Source organism: Felis catus, chromosome C2, assembly GCF_018350175.1.
Source record: "Felis catus isolate Fca126 chromosome C2, F.catus_Fca126_mat1.0, whole genome shotgun sequence".
Taxonomy (NCBI): Eukaryota; Metazoa; Chordata; class Mammalia; order Carnivora; family Felidae; genus Felis; species Felis catus.
In genome coordinates this window covers 97,927,054-97,940,681 of record NC_058376.1, presented here as the reverse complement: position 1 = coordinate 97,940,681, position 13,628 = coordinate 97,927,054, and the positions used below count along the sequence as shown (strand labels likewise).

At 36.8% G+C, this 13,628-nt stretch overlaps 1 protein-coding gene across 1 annotated transcript in view; it reads right to left on the bottom strand.

Annotated features, from left to right (window-relative positions):
• PDCD10 (programmed cell death 10) overlaps window positions 1-13,628 on the bottom strand; it is a 47,785-nt gene that overhangs the window by 13,727 nt on the left and 20,430 nt on the right. Inside the window, exon 3 of the mRNA XM_011286104.4 lies at window positions 4,728-4,781. Coding sequence (XP_011284406.1) covers window positions 4,728-4,781 — 54 coding nt within the window. The remainder of the gene's footprint in view (window positions 1-4,727; window positions 4,782-13,628) is intronic.

Below are 13,628 nucleotides of genomic sequence, written 5' to 3'. Positions count from 1 at the left end.
ATTGTTTTAGGAGGCAGGAGCGCATTCCCCATCTGCTCACAAAAAGTTTCAGCAGGAAGACAATCTCTCTCTGATTAAGTTATAATACGGTGCCAAAAGAACTAAATGCTGACAGTCTGAGAATAAAGTTTCCAACATCAAGTTGGTCTGGAAACTGCCCAAACTGGAGCATTACAGAAATCTTGCAGAAGTATCGAGCCTTCTCAGTTCACAAGTGTTCTTAGTGCTAAGAAATATACCTTAATAGTGCTATGTATTAAGTAGTTAGGTTCAAACAACTTAATAAGTACTTGCGTTCTTCTAACAATGTAGTCGTCTTTAAGAAATACATAAATTGAAAGAAGAATATTTTCTTAAATTCTTAAATAACCAAGATTACTTGCTACTGAGATATATGCACCTGTTGGGCACTGCACAATTCTCAAATGTTGGAATCAGATTGGACCCTGCCCTCACTTCCTGTTGTATATTGATTTTCTTGTGGTACCTGCTTTTTCTCACAGCAATGGCCAAAATTCCAACCTCATAAAGATATGACATCATTGAAAGGAATAGGGCTTAATCTAGTATGTTGGAATTGCAAACTACTTCAAGCTAGCATAGTTCACAGGGTCTAACAGATGTTTAGCATCACTATGTTCCTTTAGATGTTTAACATAACTCATGGCACCCATCTGAGTTTGCTGTGGGGACGCAGGGTGCCTAGTCACATAGCTTAGGAATTATAGTCTTAGTATCTTCTGGCTGAAATCCTAATTAAGCTTACTTTTAATTTTAAATGCCTTAAATCTACCCAATTCTTCTGACTGACAAAATAAACCGATCTATGCTTAAACTGGTGACTTTATCTATCTATATCTTCAGGTCTGCCCCAGAATACAACCTTGCATTCTATGGTTGTCCAATTTTTATAAAGAACCCAACTATGACAGGAAACTATCCTCAAAGGCAGTTAACATCCACTCTTGTGATTCAGTGATTCTCAACAGCAAAACCTATCAGAACTTTCCAAGAGGAAAAAGAACCAAGGAGAACAGGTATCTTAAAAGATAGTATTTATTAGTATTTCATCTTGGGAGAAACTATTTTAATCCTTTTTCTTGTGATAATAATACAAATAAATATTAAACCTTGATAGATGACACTGTGTTGTGGTCAAAGAACTGGAAACACAGGCATATATATTATGGATATTAATAGGGATATATGGGTGAGTGAGGCTTTTAAAATCTTTTTCAGGGGCGCCTGGGTGGCTCAGTCGGTTAAGCATCCGACTCTTGATTTGGGCTCAAATCTTGCAGTTTGTAAGTGTGAGCTCTGCATAGGGCTCTGCACTGTCAGCGTGGAGCTTGCTCAGGATCCTCTCTCTCTCTCTCTCTCTCTCTGCCTCTCCCCCTCTCTCAAAATTAATAAACTTAAAAAAATTGTCAAATAAGTTCTAGTTTTAAAAACACAAAATCTTCATCTTTTTAAGGCATGCCCTTTTTTTTTTTAATTTTTTTTTTCAACGTTTATTTATTTTTAGGACAGAGAGAGACAGAGCATGAACAGGGGAGGGGCAGAGAGAGAGGGAGACACAGAATGGGAAACAGGCTCCAGGCTCTGAGCCATCAGTCCAGAGCCTGACGCGGGGCTCGAACTCACGGACCGCGAGATCGTGACCTGGCTGAAGTCGGACGCTTAACCGACTGCGCCACCCAGGCGCCCCAAGGCATGCCCTTTTAATTCCATTGGAAATTTAATTAAATTTGCTCAGTCCATTAAGCATCTGACTTTGACTCAGGTCACGATCTCCAAGTTCTTGAGTTCAAGCCCCTCCTCGGGCTCTGTGCTGACAGCTCTGGAGCCTGCTTCGGATTCTTTGTCTCCCTCTCTCTGCTCCTTCCCCTGCCCGTCCCCACTCACAATGAGGGTCTTTCTCTCTCTCTCAAAAATGAATAAACATTTAAAACATTAACAAATTAAATATGATAATAATGATAAAATCAAGGCAAACTAATTTGTTTTCCTCTCAAAATAACTTCCACTTTCCCCAATTAAGAATCAGTGCCAAGGCTAATAAAATTTATCCATATGGTAAACCAGATCTATCATAACCACATACTTTATTATTTATTTATTTATTTTTTTTCAACGTTTATTTATTTTTGGGACAGAGAGAGACAGAGCATGAACGGGGGAGGGGCAGAGAGAGAGGGAGACACAGAATCGGAAACAGGCTCCAGGCTCTGAGCCATCAGCCCAGAGCCTGACGCGGGGCTCGAACTCATGGACCGCGAGATTGTGACCTGGTTGAAGTCGGACGCTTAACCGACTGCGCCACCTAGGCGCCCCGCATAACCACATACTTTAAACACAGTTTAAATTGTACTTTAGTGTTAAAACATCAGATTATATATAAGTATATTAAAAGAAAAAGCTTAACAAAATTATTTTGTCTCTTTTAGAAATAACATTGAGGATATCATCTACTACTTCAGACAGAGTCCTCTTTATGATGAGCAGGAGAAATTTCTCTCTGTTCTTGCTATCAGAAAAGCTGAAAAATGGACTTTTGCCTTATCAATATTATACTGTTGGTTTTTTTTAATTTTTTTTTTTTTACATTTATTTATTTTTGGGAGATAGAGACAAAGTGAGAGTGGGGGAGGGGCAGAGAGAGAGGAAGACACAGGATCAGAAGCAGGCTCCAGGCTCTGAGCTGTCAGCACAGAGCCCGATGCGGGGCTCGAACCCACAGACTGTGAGATTATGACCTGAGCCGAAGTCGGACGCTCCACTGACTGAGCCACCCAGGCGTCCCTCAATACTATATTGTGAAATAAGTTGCCTTTCCTTCCCTTCTTTGGCCACACTGAAAACAGGCTGTAAGTCAGCTTAAAACAGTTTCCATCATGCCTCCCTAATGACTAAATATGCCATTCCAAAACCACACCAAACTCAAAGAAAAAAAGAAACACAACACTGATGGTGTTACTTGATTCATTTTCTTCACTAACCCAATGATTTGTCAGAACATATTTTAATTAAGCTACTATGTATACATATACAGGCAGTGCATTTTAGAGTACTAATCACATCAAAATAGCTCTAATCTAATACATACAATGTAAATTCTTATGGTGAGGTAGGAGAGATGTCTAGTGACATAGTCTATGCTACCAGTTAAGAGTGGTATCGATAGGGGCGCCTGGATGGCTCAGTCGGTTGGGTGGCCGACTTCGGCTCAGGTCATGATCTCGCGGTCCGGTCCGTGAGTTCGAAACCCACGTCAGGCTCTGTGCTGACAGCTCAGAGCCTGGAGCCTGCTTCGGATTCTGTGTTTCCCTCTCTCTGACCCTCCCCCGTTCATGCTCTGTCTCTGTCTCAAAAAAATAAATAAACGTTAAAAAAAAAAAAAAAGAGTGGTATTGATAAACTAATCTTTGCCATAAAAAGAAATCAAGCTGGATGGAATTATGGTTTTATTCCAATAAAACTTAACTATACATTTTTTTCTAGATTTAAACATTAAAATACTTTACCTGAAATATAAGTTATCTTAGCTACAGACAGAAACAAATACACACAAAGTAAATAAAAATTAAAGATTTGGGCACCCTGATATATACCGGGAAAGGAAGGGGGATGAATAAAGTTTAATATGAAAGACTGCACCCAATATGTAGAATAGGGATGTCCAACAGAAAAATAACTCAAGTAACAAATGTCATTCATTGTAATTTTAAATTTCCTAGTGGCCACATTAGAAAAGTAAAAAGAAACACATGAAATCATTTTAGGAGAACAACCAAAATATTACCATTTCAGTATGTAATTACTATAAAATACTTATTGCTGAGTTATTTTACATTCTTTTTCTTGTACTAAGTCTTAAAAATCTGGTGTATATTTTATACTTGGAGTACAACTCAATTTGAACCAACCATATTTTAAGTATTCAACAGCAACACGTGGCTAGTAATTATTAAATAGTACGTGGCTAGTAATTATTAAATGTCTCCAAATCTGGAGACAATGAAAAAGTTGACTCTAAGTGACTCGACCGTATAAGGAAAAGGTATCCTTAATCTGACCTACACACAGTTCTTATTTTCCCATCAAAAATACTGTTTTATACTTAGGTTCTGTAAGTAAGCAATATGAAAAACATATTTTCAAATTATAATTTTACAAAAAGCTTTTTTTTTTTTTGATATTTTTGAGAGAGAGAGAGAGAGAGAGAGAGAGAGAGAGAGAGAGAGAGAGAGAGAAAACATGAACATGACTGAGCAGGGGAGGAGCAGAGAGTGAGGGAGACCGAGAAACCGAAGCAGGTTCCAGGTTCCAAGTTGTCAGTGCAGAGCCCGATGCAGGACTTGAACCCGCGAACTGTGAGATCATGACCTGAGCCAAAGTCTGTCGCCCAACTAACTGCGTCATCAAAAGGTTTTTATCAAGTCAAATAACAGGAAAAGAAATTGAAAATATACTCTAAAGCTAAAGAGAAGAGACTCCAAAGAACTTAGTTTCAAAAGCATAAAAGTGATAAAAAGATGAATGCTAAGGAAACAGCATTTGTGTCAATTCACTTTTTGGAAGTGTTTTAAGCTTTAAAGAGTACACTAAAACAGACCTGAGATAGCCGAGAGGTTTTCACTAGAAGGAAATAAAGTGGCAATTATCACGTGATATTCAGGTTTATACGTAACATACATTTTAATCATAATAAATTATGTGCACCTCACCTTAATGAAAGCTGCTCTCAGTGTCTGAGCTGCAGACAGGTTTACTCGTTCTAGCTGTAATAAAAATTTTAAATCACTGTTAATATCAATTTTCTTAGAAAAAGCACATTTCTGATATTCCACTCTATAGTAATCACACTGATACATCCATCATTTGATTAACAAAAACACTTGCTAATTATTCTAAATCACCATAATTCTTCAAATACATAGGCTATCTAAAATTTTCATTAGAGACCATGAGAAATTAAGGAATATGCAGGAGTTTTTCATTGAGAAGAGAAGAGAAGAGAAGAGAAGAGAAGAGAAGAGAAGAGAAGAGAAGAGAAGAGAAGAAAAACACACTCGGGGCACCTGAGTGGCTCAGTTGGTTGAACTTCTGACTCTTGATTTTGAGTCAGGTCATGAACTCAGGGTCCTGAGATCAAGTCCAGCATAGGGCTCCCTGCTGGACATGGAGCCTGCTTAGGATACTTTCTCCCTCTCCCTGCTCTCTCTCAAAATAACAAAAACAAAAACGAAAAAACGAAGACAAGCTCTAGTTTAAAAGTAGATTTAAAATAAGCATAGAATACAAAATAATATAAAGTCTCTACAGAAAGAATAAACATATTTACTTCAATTATTGAAAATGGGATTCAAGATCAATTCTCAATAGTCTATTGCAAGTACATGGTAAGTTGGGTGTGCACTGAATATAAAATGATCAATACCAAGAAAACATTTATTTAAGATTCTTTGTATTTTACTCCTTTTTAATTATTTTACAATTCCTCAGCCAGGAATTAAGCTGACGTTAGTATATTTTATTAATTAGAAAATAGCACTGATAAAAGGTTTGATACTAAATAAAGACTGTGGATCATCTGTCTTCTATGTTACCGGGATTAAAAAAAAGGTTACCTAAAATACTGTCTCAAAAGTTGAATTCCAAAGCTTTTAATTTTAGTATCAAAATGTGAGGTTTACAATTATGAAAAATAAGTGTCCTTATTATATACTTTATAGAATTCATTTTTCAGTGAGCCAAAAAAAAAAAAATAAATAAATAAAATTTCATTAAAAAAAAAAAAACACCATTTGCTGGGGCGCCTGGGTGGCTCAGTCGGTTAAGCATCCGGCTTTGGCTCAGGTCATGATCTTGCAGTCTGTCAGTTCAAGCCCCGCATCGAGCTCTGTGCTGACAGCTCAGAGCCTGGAGCCTGCTTTGGATTCTGTGTCTCCCTCTCTCTCTGCCCTTTCCATGCTCGTGCTCTCTCAATAATAAATAAATGTTAAAAAAAAAAAAAAAAGCCATTTGTTGAAGAGTTAACTGCTAGGCTTAAAATAACTACCTTCGGTTAAATTCATATTCCTTTGGTCTCTAATGATTGGGCCAATTAACTCAGTAAAACTCAATGTGTATATATATATGTATATGTGTGTGTGTGTGTATATTTTTAAGCTTTATATTTTAAAAAAATTATTAATGTCCATATCTGAGAGAGAGTACAAGTGGGGGAGGGGCAGAGAGAGGGGGACAGAGGAACTAAAGCAGCTTCGCCCCCACAGCAAGCAGCCCAATATGCAGCTCGAACTCACTAAGACCATGACTTGAGCTGAAGTTGGACACTCAACTGACCGAGCCACCTAAGTATCCTAAAGTATATATTTTTTTACTGGGGACAATATTAAATGTTCAAAAACAATGTAACTTTTATAGATTTTTATGCAAGTGGAATATTTTTACAAAAACCTTATGAACATAGCATATTTTGCAGTAAGTATTCCTTTCAATCCTTGGAGGCAATAAAATGTAACTTTGCCTTTATAAACAATATAAACATACATACATGTATTTAAGGAATGGCCTACACTTTATTTTCTAAACAAGACAGAAATGCCAAGAACCTTATCTCCCTACAAGTTATACCTGAAACATAAGGCAAAAACAACAAAATCTGCCAAGATAAATACTTTATCTCCAAAAATAAATAACAGACCATTTAATTCAGTATTTAGCTTGGCTTCTACAAATCCTGTAAAACTAACATCTCCGGGAAGATACAAGGGAACCACATAGGCAAATACAACAAAGAAGCAACTATGTAAGTTTATAAAATTAAAGAAAGTATGCTTCCAAAAATGAAAACTTCTTCCATGGAATTCATTTAATTATAATGAATACTACTTAAGATTAAAATAACAATACAGCTCTTCTCATCTCAAGTTCTTGTGCAAGGGAGGGAGAGGCAGGCAGACAGGATGAATGTTTTCCACTCTGATAGGAACCATTTCCTTATTTGGGTTTACACCACACTCTGACCTCTTTCAGCAAGTCAAAGGTCTGAGTCAGATGTGTACCTTCAAGTGTCAGCATTATTATCTCTTTCTGTACTGGTTGTTATGTGAAAGGGTCAAGGCAAGTAAAAGAGGCCCAGAAAATTCTGTGAAGAAGTAATAAAAGTACCAAGACAGACATCAGCATCTCTGGATTTCTAGATTAAGTTTACATAAGTGTATCTTAGAAAAGAAAAGGAAAAGTCAGGTATATACTAAATCAAATCTGTGAGCTGTGAAGCACCTCACCAGAACTCTGCTGGGAGTCATTTTGGGATACATTATATACCCACACAACTTGTAATAAACCCACTAGGCTTTATTACTCATATGATATCCACATTGCCCAGGGAATACCAGGCATGCAGGCACATATATATTTTTTGAATTGAACTTAATCTCTCATCCATAAATTTATCTAAATTGTTCTTGAATCTATTTATAATTTCAGCCTGTAATACTCAGGCAGCAAGATATGTTTTTATCTTCCCGAATAAAAAGTGCTTCCTTTTTAGATCTTTCACTTGTGATAGATGATTTGATTATAAAATCATGTTCATCCTACCTTTCATGACAATGTAAGGTTCTGTTGTATCCTAATGACAATTATCATTTACTTAGCACCTGTAATGAACTTTGTTATATAGAGTATTTTTATAGAGTATCTCATCCTCACAATCTGTAACTAGCGATCATCATCTCTATTTTAAAGGCAGAAATTCAGTTTGCATAAATTTACCCAATATTCAGTAGCTATAAGTACAGAGGCAGAATTCATAACAGTTCTGTCTGGTTCCAAAACCTATGCACAAGCCACTAATGCCACCCAGCCTCCCTTAATTCACCCTTTGCAGACTGGCAGTCCCCCTATCATTGAACCTCTTCAACTACTTAAGAACTAACAAATTCCTCAGATTCTACCATGTGTAAGGAGGTCAGTGTAACAGATACAAAGAAATAGATTATAGTCCTGGAACCCCAGAAGATCAATTTAAGTAAGCCACTACACGGACACTGATGGGATCACTATCAGTTTAAGTAGGAAAAAAGTCTTTATGAAAGAGAGATCTGAATGGTCCTAAAGAGGGTATCCTCTTAAAATCTTCTTCCTTGGCTAGTCTCCCACTATGTATTTCTTCAGGTTGGTAACACATGGGGATGTAAACACTGTATGTAAGTTCAGAACAGAAAAGAATTTCCATTTTGTTTCCAATGCTTTCATTAATTAGCCCAGTTGCTTTTTCTAGCTTTTGAGATAACAGTTGTTGGCTAGGGTATCTTTAATGAGCCAACATCCATCATTTCTTAGCTGTAATTGATAGTGCACACACCACATTTTGAATTCTAAGGAGGAGGAAAATATGATTACACCTTGATTAATGGATATCTATCTGGACAAGGAGGGACTTTCCTTGGGGCTCAGCCATCTAGGAATTCCATGTCACCAGTAAAAGGGTAAAGGAAAAAAAAATGAGCACGAGAGAAAGGGGCACATAATATCTCATTTCACCAAAAACATAAGGACAAGTGCCTCAAGTCCTACCTAGAGGGTTATGATAGGCTGGGTGAAGCTAACAGCAAGGCTCACCTCACATCCTGCCTACTCTCAGTTTTGTGAGCTCCTCCTGGAACTTATTCTTGATAGCTTCTGAGAGCACTTAGTACTAACTGCAAACTTTGCTTTAGAATGTTCATGAAAATATTTCAAAAGGTTACACATAATTTTGATTCCACAGAGAGCTCATTTATTACATTGGTCCCTCCAAAAGTTATTAGTTCTTTCCTATACTTCCTTTTCTACTTATCAACCCAGTCTCTTATACCCATAATTAAAAAAAAAAAAAGAAAAAAATCCATTTAACCCTTTGGTTGCTCAAGTTTTACAGGTCTTGCATAAGACTTTTTTTCTTTTTTTAAATTTTGCTTCCTCAAAATCAAGCATGATTTCCCCCATGCTGACATCTTTCTCCCTTCCCCACAAAGACTACTGATCCTATTCTTTAAGGAACCAAACAGGGCCAGGACACTAGTATAAAAGGTACACTTCTTATGACTCAAATGAAAATGAGGTGAACCAGGTCAAAAAAAGAAAACAAACAAACAAACAAAAAAACAAACCCTAGGACAAAAGTAGATAGAATCAAGAGGCCACCTACTAACTTCTGTGCTGCCACACAGAAGACAAATGCAGTCATGTGTTTTACACATAATAAATGCAGTTAACCGTTTCTAAATCGATCCATTCCTGGGGTTGCCAAGTTGTCCAGCAAAAAAGGTAAGCAGAGCCACCTAACTTTTACAAAAATGTCTCCTTAAGAATGGTCTACAGAAAATTACATGAAAGATTCCTGAATAACAGCTAATACTTCACTACATGCTTGGTACTATTCTTAGCACTACAATGTTTGAAGTCATTTACTTCAGAGTTATGAAAAATAAACATGTTACTGGTTATCATTATCTTATAAATAATAAAAGAAGATAAGATTATACAGCCTAAGTAAGAGGCAGAACGGTAATTCTTATGCACGATATCAAGTATGGTCACCTCTGGATGGTGGGATTTCAGGTAAAACCCAGGTCTTCACTGTCGAGATGTTTACCATGCTCAAATTTCGGAGTTTGATTTTTTTCTTCCAATTAAAAAAAATTATACTTCACCTTAAAACAATTCCTCTACAAAGTCATAGGAAGGGGTGCCTAGGTGGCTCAATCGGTTAAGCAACCAACTTAACGCTCAGGTCATCATCTCGCGGTTCGTGAGTTCCGAGCCCCATGTCGGGCTCTGTGCTGACAGCTCGGAGCCTGGGGCTTGCTTCAGATTCTGTGTCTCCCTCTCTCTCTGTCCCTCCCCTGCTAGCACTTTGACTCTCTGTCTCTCAAAAATAAATAAACATTAAAAAAATTAAAAAAAATAAAATAATAAAATAAAAAGTCAAAGGAAAAAATGATACATGGTGTATCTTTTCCTGGAATGAAGAACTGAACTATACCTCTCTCCTCCTCCATACACAAAAATCAGTAGACAGTGATACAGTACCTGAGAATCTGATCTAAGACTTGTCATGAGGCTTCTATAAACTCATTATTTCATAATGCAACCAGGAGACTGATTACACAGTACATTTACAACACATGCAATATACTTGGGACTCTGAACTCTGCAGCAGCTGATTAAATAAGAAGCCTACTCCTTTCTCAGCGGTCTTGGCATAGCTTCATTAAGTTTAGCAAGCATCAAACTCCCAGAATACCATAAATAACTTTGCTTTGTGAGCTGGAGTAACAGTATTAAAATTTCCCAGGTGTAAGGATGTCCTACCATCTAAAACTCTGTTCTGCAAGATGACTTCCAGATTACCACTGTCACTACTACGGATGTAATGTCAAGGTGAGAATGCATCAGCTTTTAAACTTACAATACACTGTGGACAAAATTAAGTGCAGCTTTTAGCTTCAGAGGAAAACATTCATCTCTACTCTGATACTATTTTCTGTAAGATTAATTCGACAACCATTTTATCTTTAAATCCTCATAGCACAGAAAAACAGAGCCAAACTAGATTCTAATTTTCCCATTAGTAGACTTGTGGAAAAATCTATGTTTGAACTATAGTTAAATATTAGTGTTTAACTGATTAGGTATCTTATTTAGGATGTTACGTTAATATACTGGAATGTCAGAGAACAATGCCAGTATTGTATTCTTTCCAACCAAACACTGCACATTTAAAGGCACAATTATTTTATGCCATTCCTAAATCAAGCCCCGGATTTCATTCATATCTCTATCAGAGAGGAGACCTACTACCACTATTTCTAAAAGACTTTATTTCTGAATACTTGTTTGTTTTTTTTTAATTTTTTAATGTTTATTTTTGAGAGAGACAGAGATGCAGTGTGAGCAGGGGAGGGGCAGAGAGAAAGGGAGACAGAATCCGGAACAGGCTCCAGGCTCCGAGCTGTCAGCACAGAGCCCGATGCGGGGATCGAACTCACAAACCGTTAAGACCATGACCCGAGTTGCAGTCGGACGCTCAACCGACTGAGCCACCCAGGCGCCCCTCTGAATACTTGTGTTTAAATAACATGACAAATAATTTTTATACAAAGCTTGATACCATGGTGTTAGATCATAAATTCGAGAACTAGACCCTGACAATTTGATATAGTATCTCTCAGTCGGCTACCTCTTGCCATTTCATTTTCAAATTCAGTTCTAACAACTAATTCTTGAACCAACTATGAATCATTTGGCAACATGTTCTAATTCTGGGCCCATTAACCCACATATTTTTTCAGATATCATCTGGCAAGAATCATTGCCTTTATTTCTGGAAAAGATTTACCAGTCCATTCATAGCCATTTCTTTTTCTTTCAAATTATTTTTTCTTACACATGAATAAATTAGAAAAGATGGATCAGTATCAATCCCAATAGTGCATTTTACCAGAATCTCATATCCTATGTAACTATTTTCCAAAGTGAAGATTCAAATAAAATCCATTTTCCATATATAGGAAAAGATCACTCTAATTGTTAGAAAAAAAAAGCTTCTCTAATTCCTCTTCACTAACTAGAGAGTCAAACAGAAGCTCTACAATACACATTGCCCTTCCTTCAAGTAAAGACTCAAAATACTGGATGAATATAGAAATGCCCCAAAACAACTTGGGCCAAAAGCCTACAGGGTAGCTATATAGACCAGGAAAGAGAGAGCACCTCTGGGTAGAACTGCCATACTGCTTCTCGAAGTACCTGAGAAATTAAACACTAATCATCAACAAAGGTTACTCAACAGCTCTCAGTGACTATCTTCTTACCTCCTACATGGTACAAGGATAATTTAATGATGTATCTGCTTAAACATCTGTGCTCCCCACAATTCCTGAGGACAGGTATATTGCCTTTTTCTTCTCTACGTCTCTAGGCTCTAGCAGGCTACTCAGCAAATAAATGGTTGACATTTAGTAAATATGTACTAAACAGAACTGAAGCATTTGCTTCTAACAATAACTGTAGTCTTGTAATAAATGGTAGGTATTAGAACAAAATGGTGGACTTACTGGAGTGTTGGCTATACTTGCAGAGATGGGTATATAACCAGACCTAAAAGAGTACCTCCATTGCTACCATGGTACCAGTGTAATAGGGACACGTTTTTCAAAAGATGCCTCCTATTGCTTCCTCTTTAGTAACAAAACTTCTAAATTTCCCAACATCCTTTGCAGGTAGGTGTGGTCATAAGACTAAGTCCTTGCCAATGAGATGTAAATGGAAGTCTTGTACAGGAATTCCAAAAAGGTTACTTTAAGGAAGCTGAATCACCTCGCCCCCTGCTCCATTTTTTTTGTACCTTCCAGACAACTTAGAACACGATGAATGGAGAATCAGCAGCCCAAGCACTATGATACTGAGTCACAATAATACTAGCACTGGACCACTTACTGCCACAGTTTTTTCTGCAAGAGAAATAACTTGTATCCAAGCCACTGTTTTTGAGTTTTCTTTTATCCTCACTGAACATAACACTATTTGACAAATAGCATTTGGAATTCCAAAGTGTATGTCTGAAATGGCAACTATGTCTGTGGTTTCCAAGTTGAAGAGGATGAATCATTCTCTATTGTCCCTAAGACTTAAGATCATAAATGCATCAAATACATGATCAATAAAACTAATAATATGGGAGAAATGGCTTTGAAACCCAGAATCTTACTCTAATATAAATACTTTACAAAAAGGAATAAAAAGTCCATGGAAATGGTGAGAGTTTCCAGGTTACAGTAGCAACGATAAGGTTAATGCTGTTGACAGCTTTATAATTAATTAAATGCAAAAAACCCCACAACAACCCAAAACAAACAACAACAACAACAAAACGCCTTAATTAAATGGACAGACCACTAAATTTAGAGTCCTAGCTCTTAGTCGTAAGTAATTTCAGAACGCAATTTTATGTAATAGGAACTTGGCTCACGATTAAAAGGAAGGGTGATTAAATTATCTGTAAGGAACTTCCAGCTCTGTAATTCTCTACAAATCTTAGCATATTAATATTAAATTGAAAGAAAAAGTACAAATGTACTATTATTAACTCCTAGAAAATTCCTCAAATAAAAAAGCAACTACATCTGCTCTAGATACTAAAGCAATGGTATCTTCCCTTTATCAAGTAGAAATGTTTTAACACTACTAACTAGAATTCATCAGGATATTTTTGTGCCTGCTCTTCTGCTACCTAAAATGTGCTTATCCCCAACTCTTCAACTGTCTAACCCTTTTATTTATCTCTTTTCTATCATAGTGTATAGGTCTCATCTTCATTGAGGCTGGTCCTGACCCCTAAAGCAGGCCCCACCTGCTAGGTAACAACAGGTTTTTTTTTTGTTGTTTTTTTGTTTTTGTAAACCTTCATAGCACTTACCACAACTTCCCATTTATATAATTACTTGCATTGTTTTGTTCACTATTTGTCTTTCCCTCTATAGTGAAACTTCCAGATGGGAAGCAATGTATCTAGGTTTTTCTTCCCCCACTTTTTTTTTTTTTTAATTTCTTTTTAACGTTTATTTCTGAGA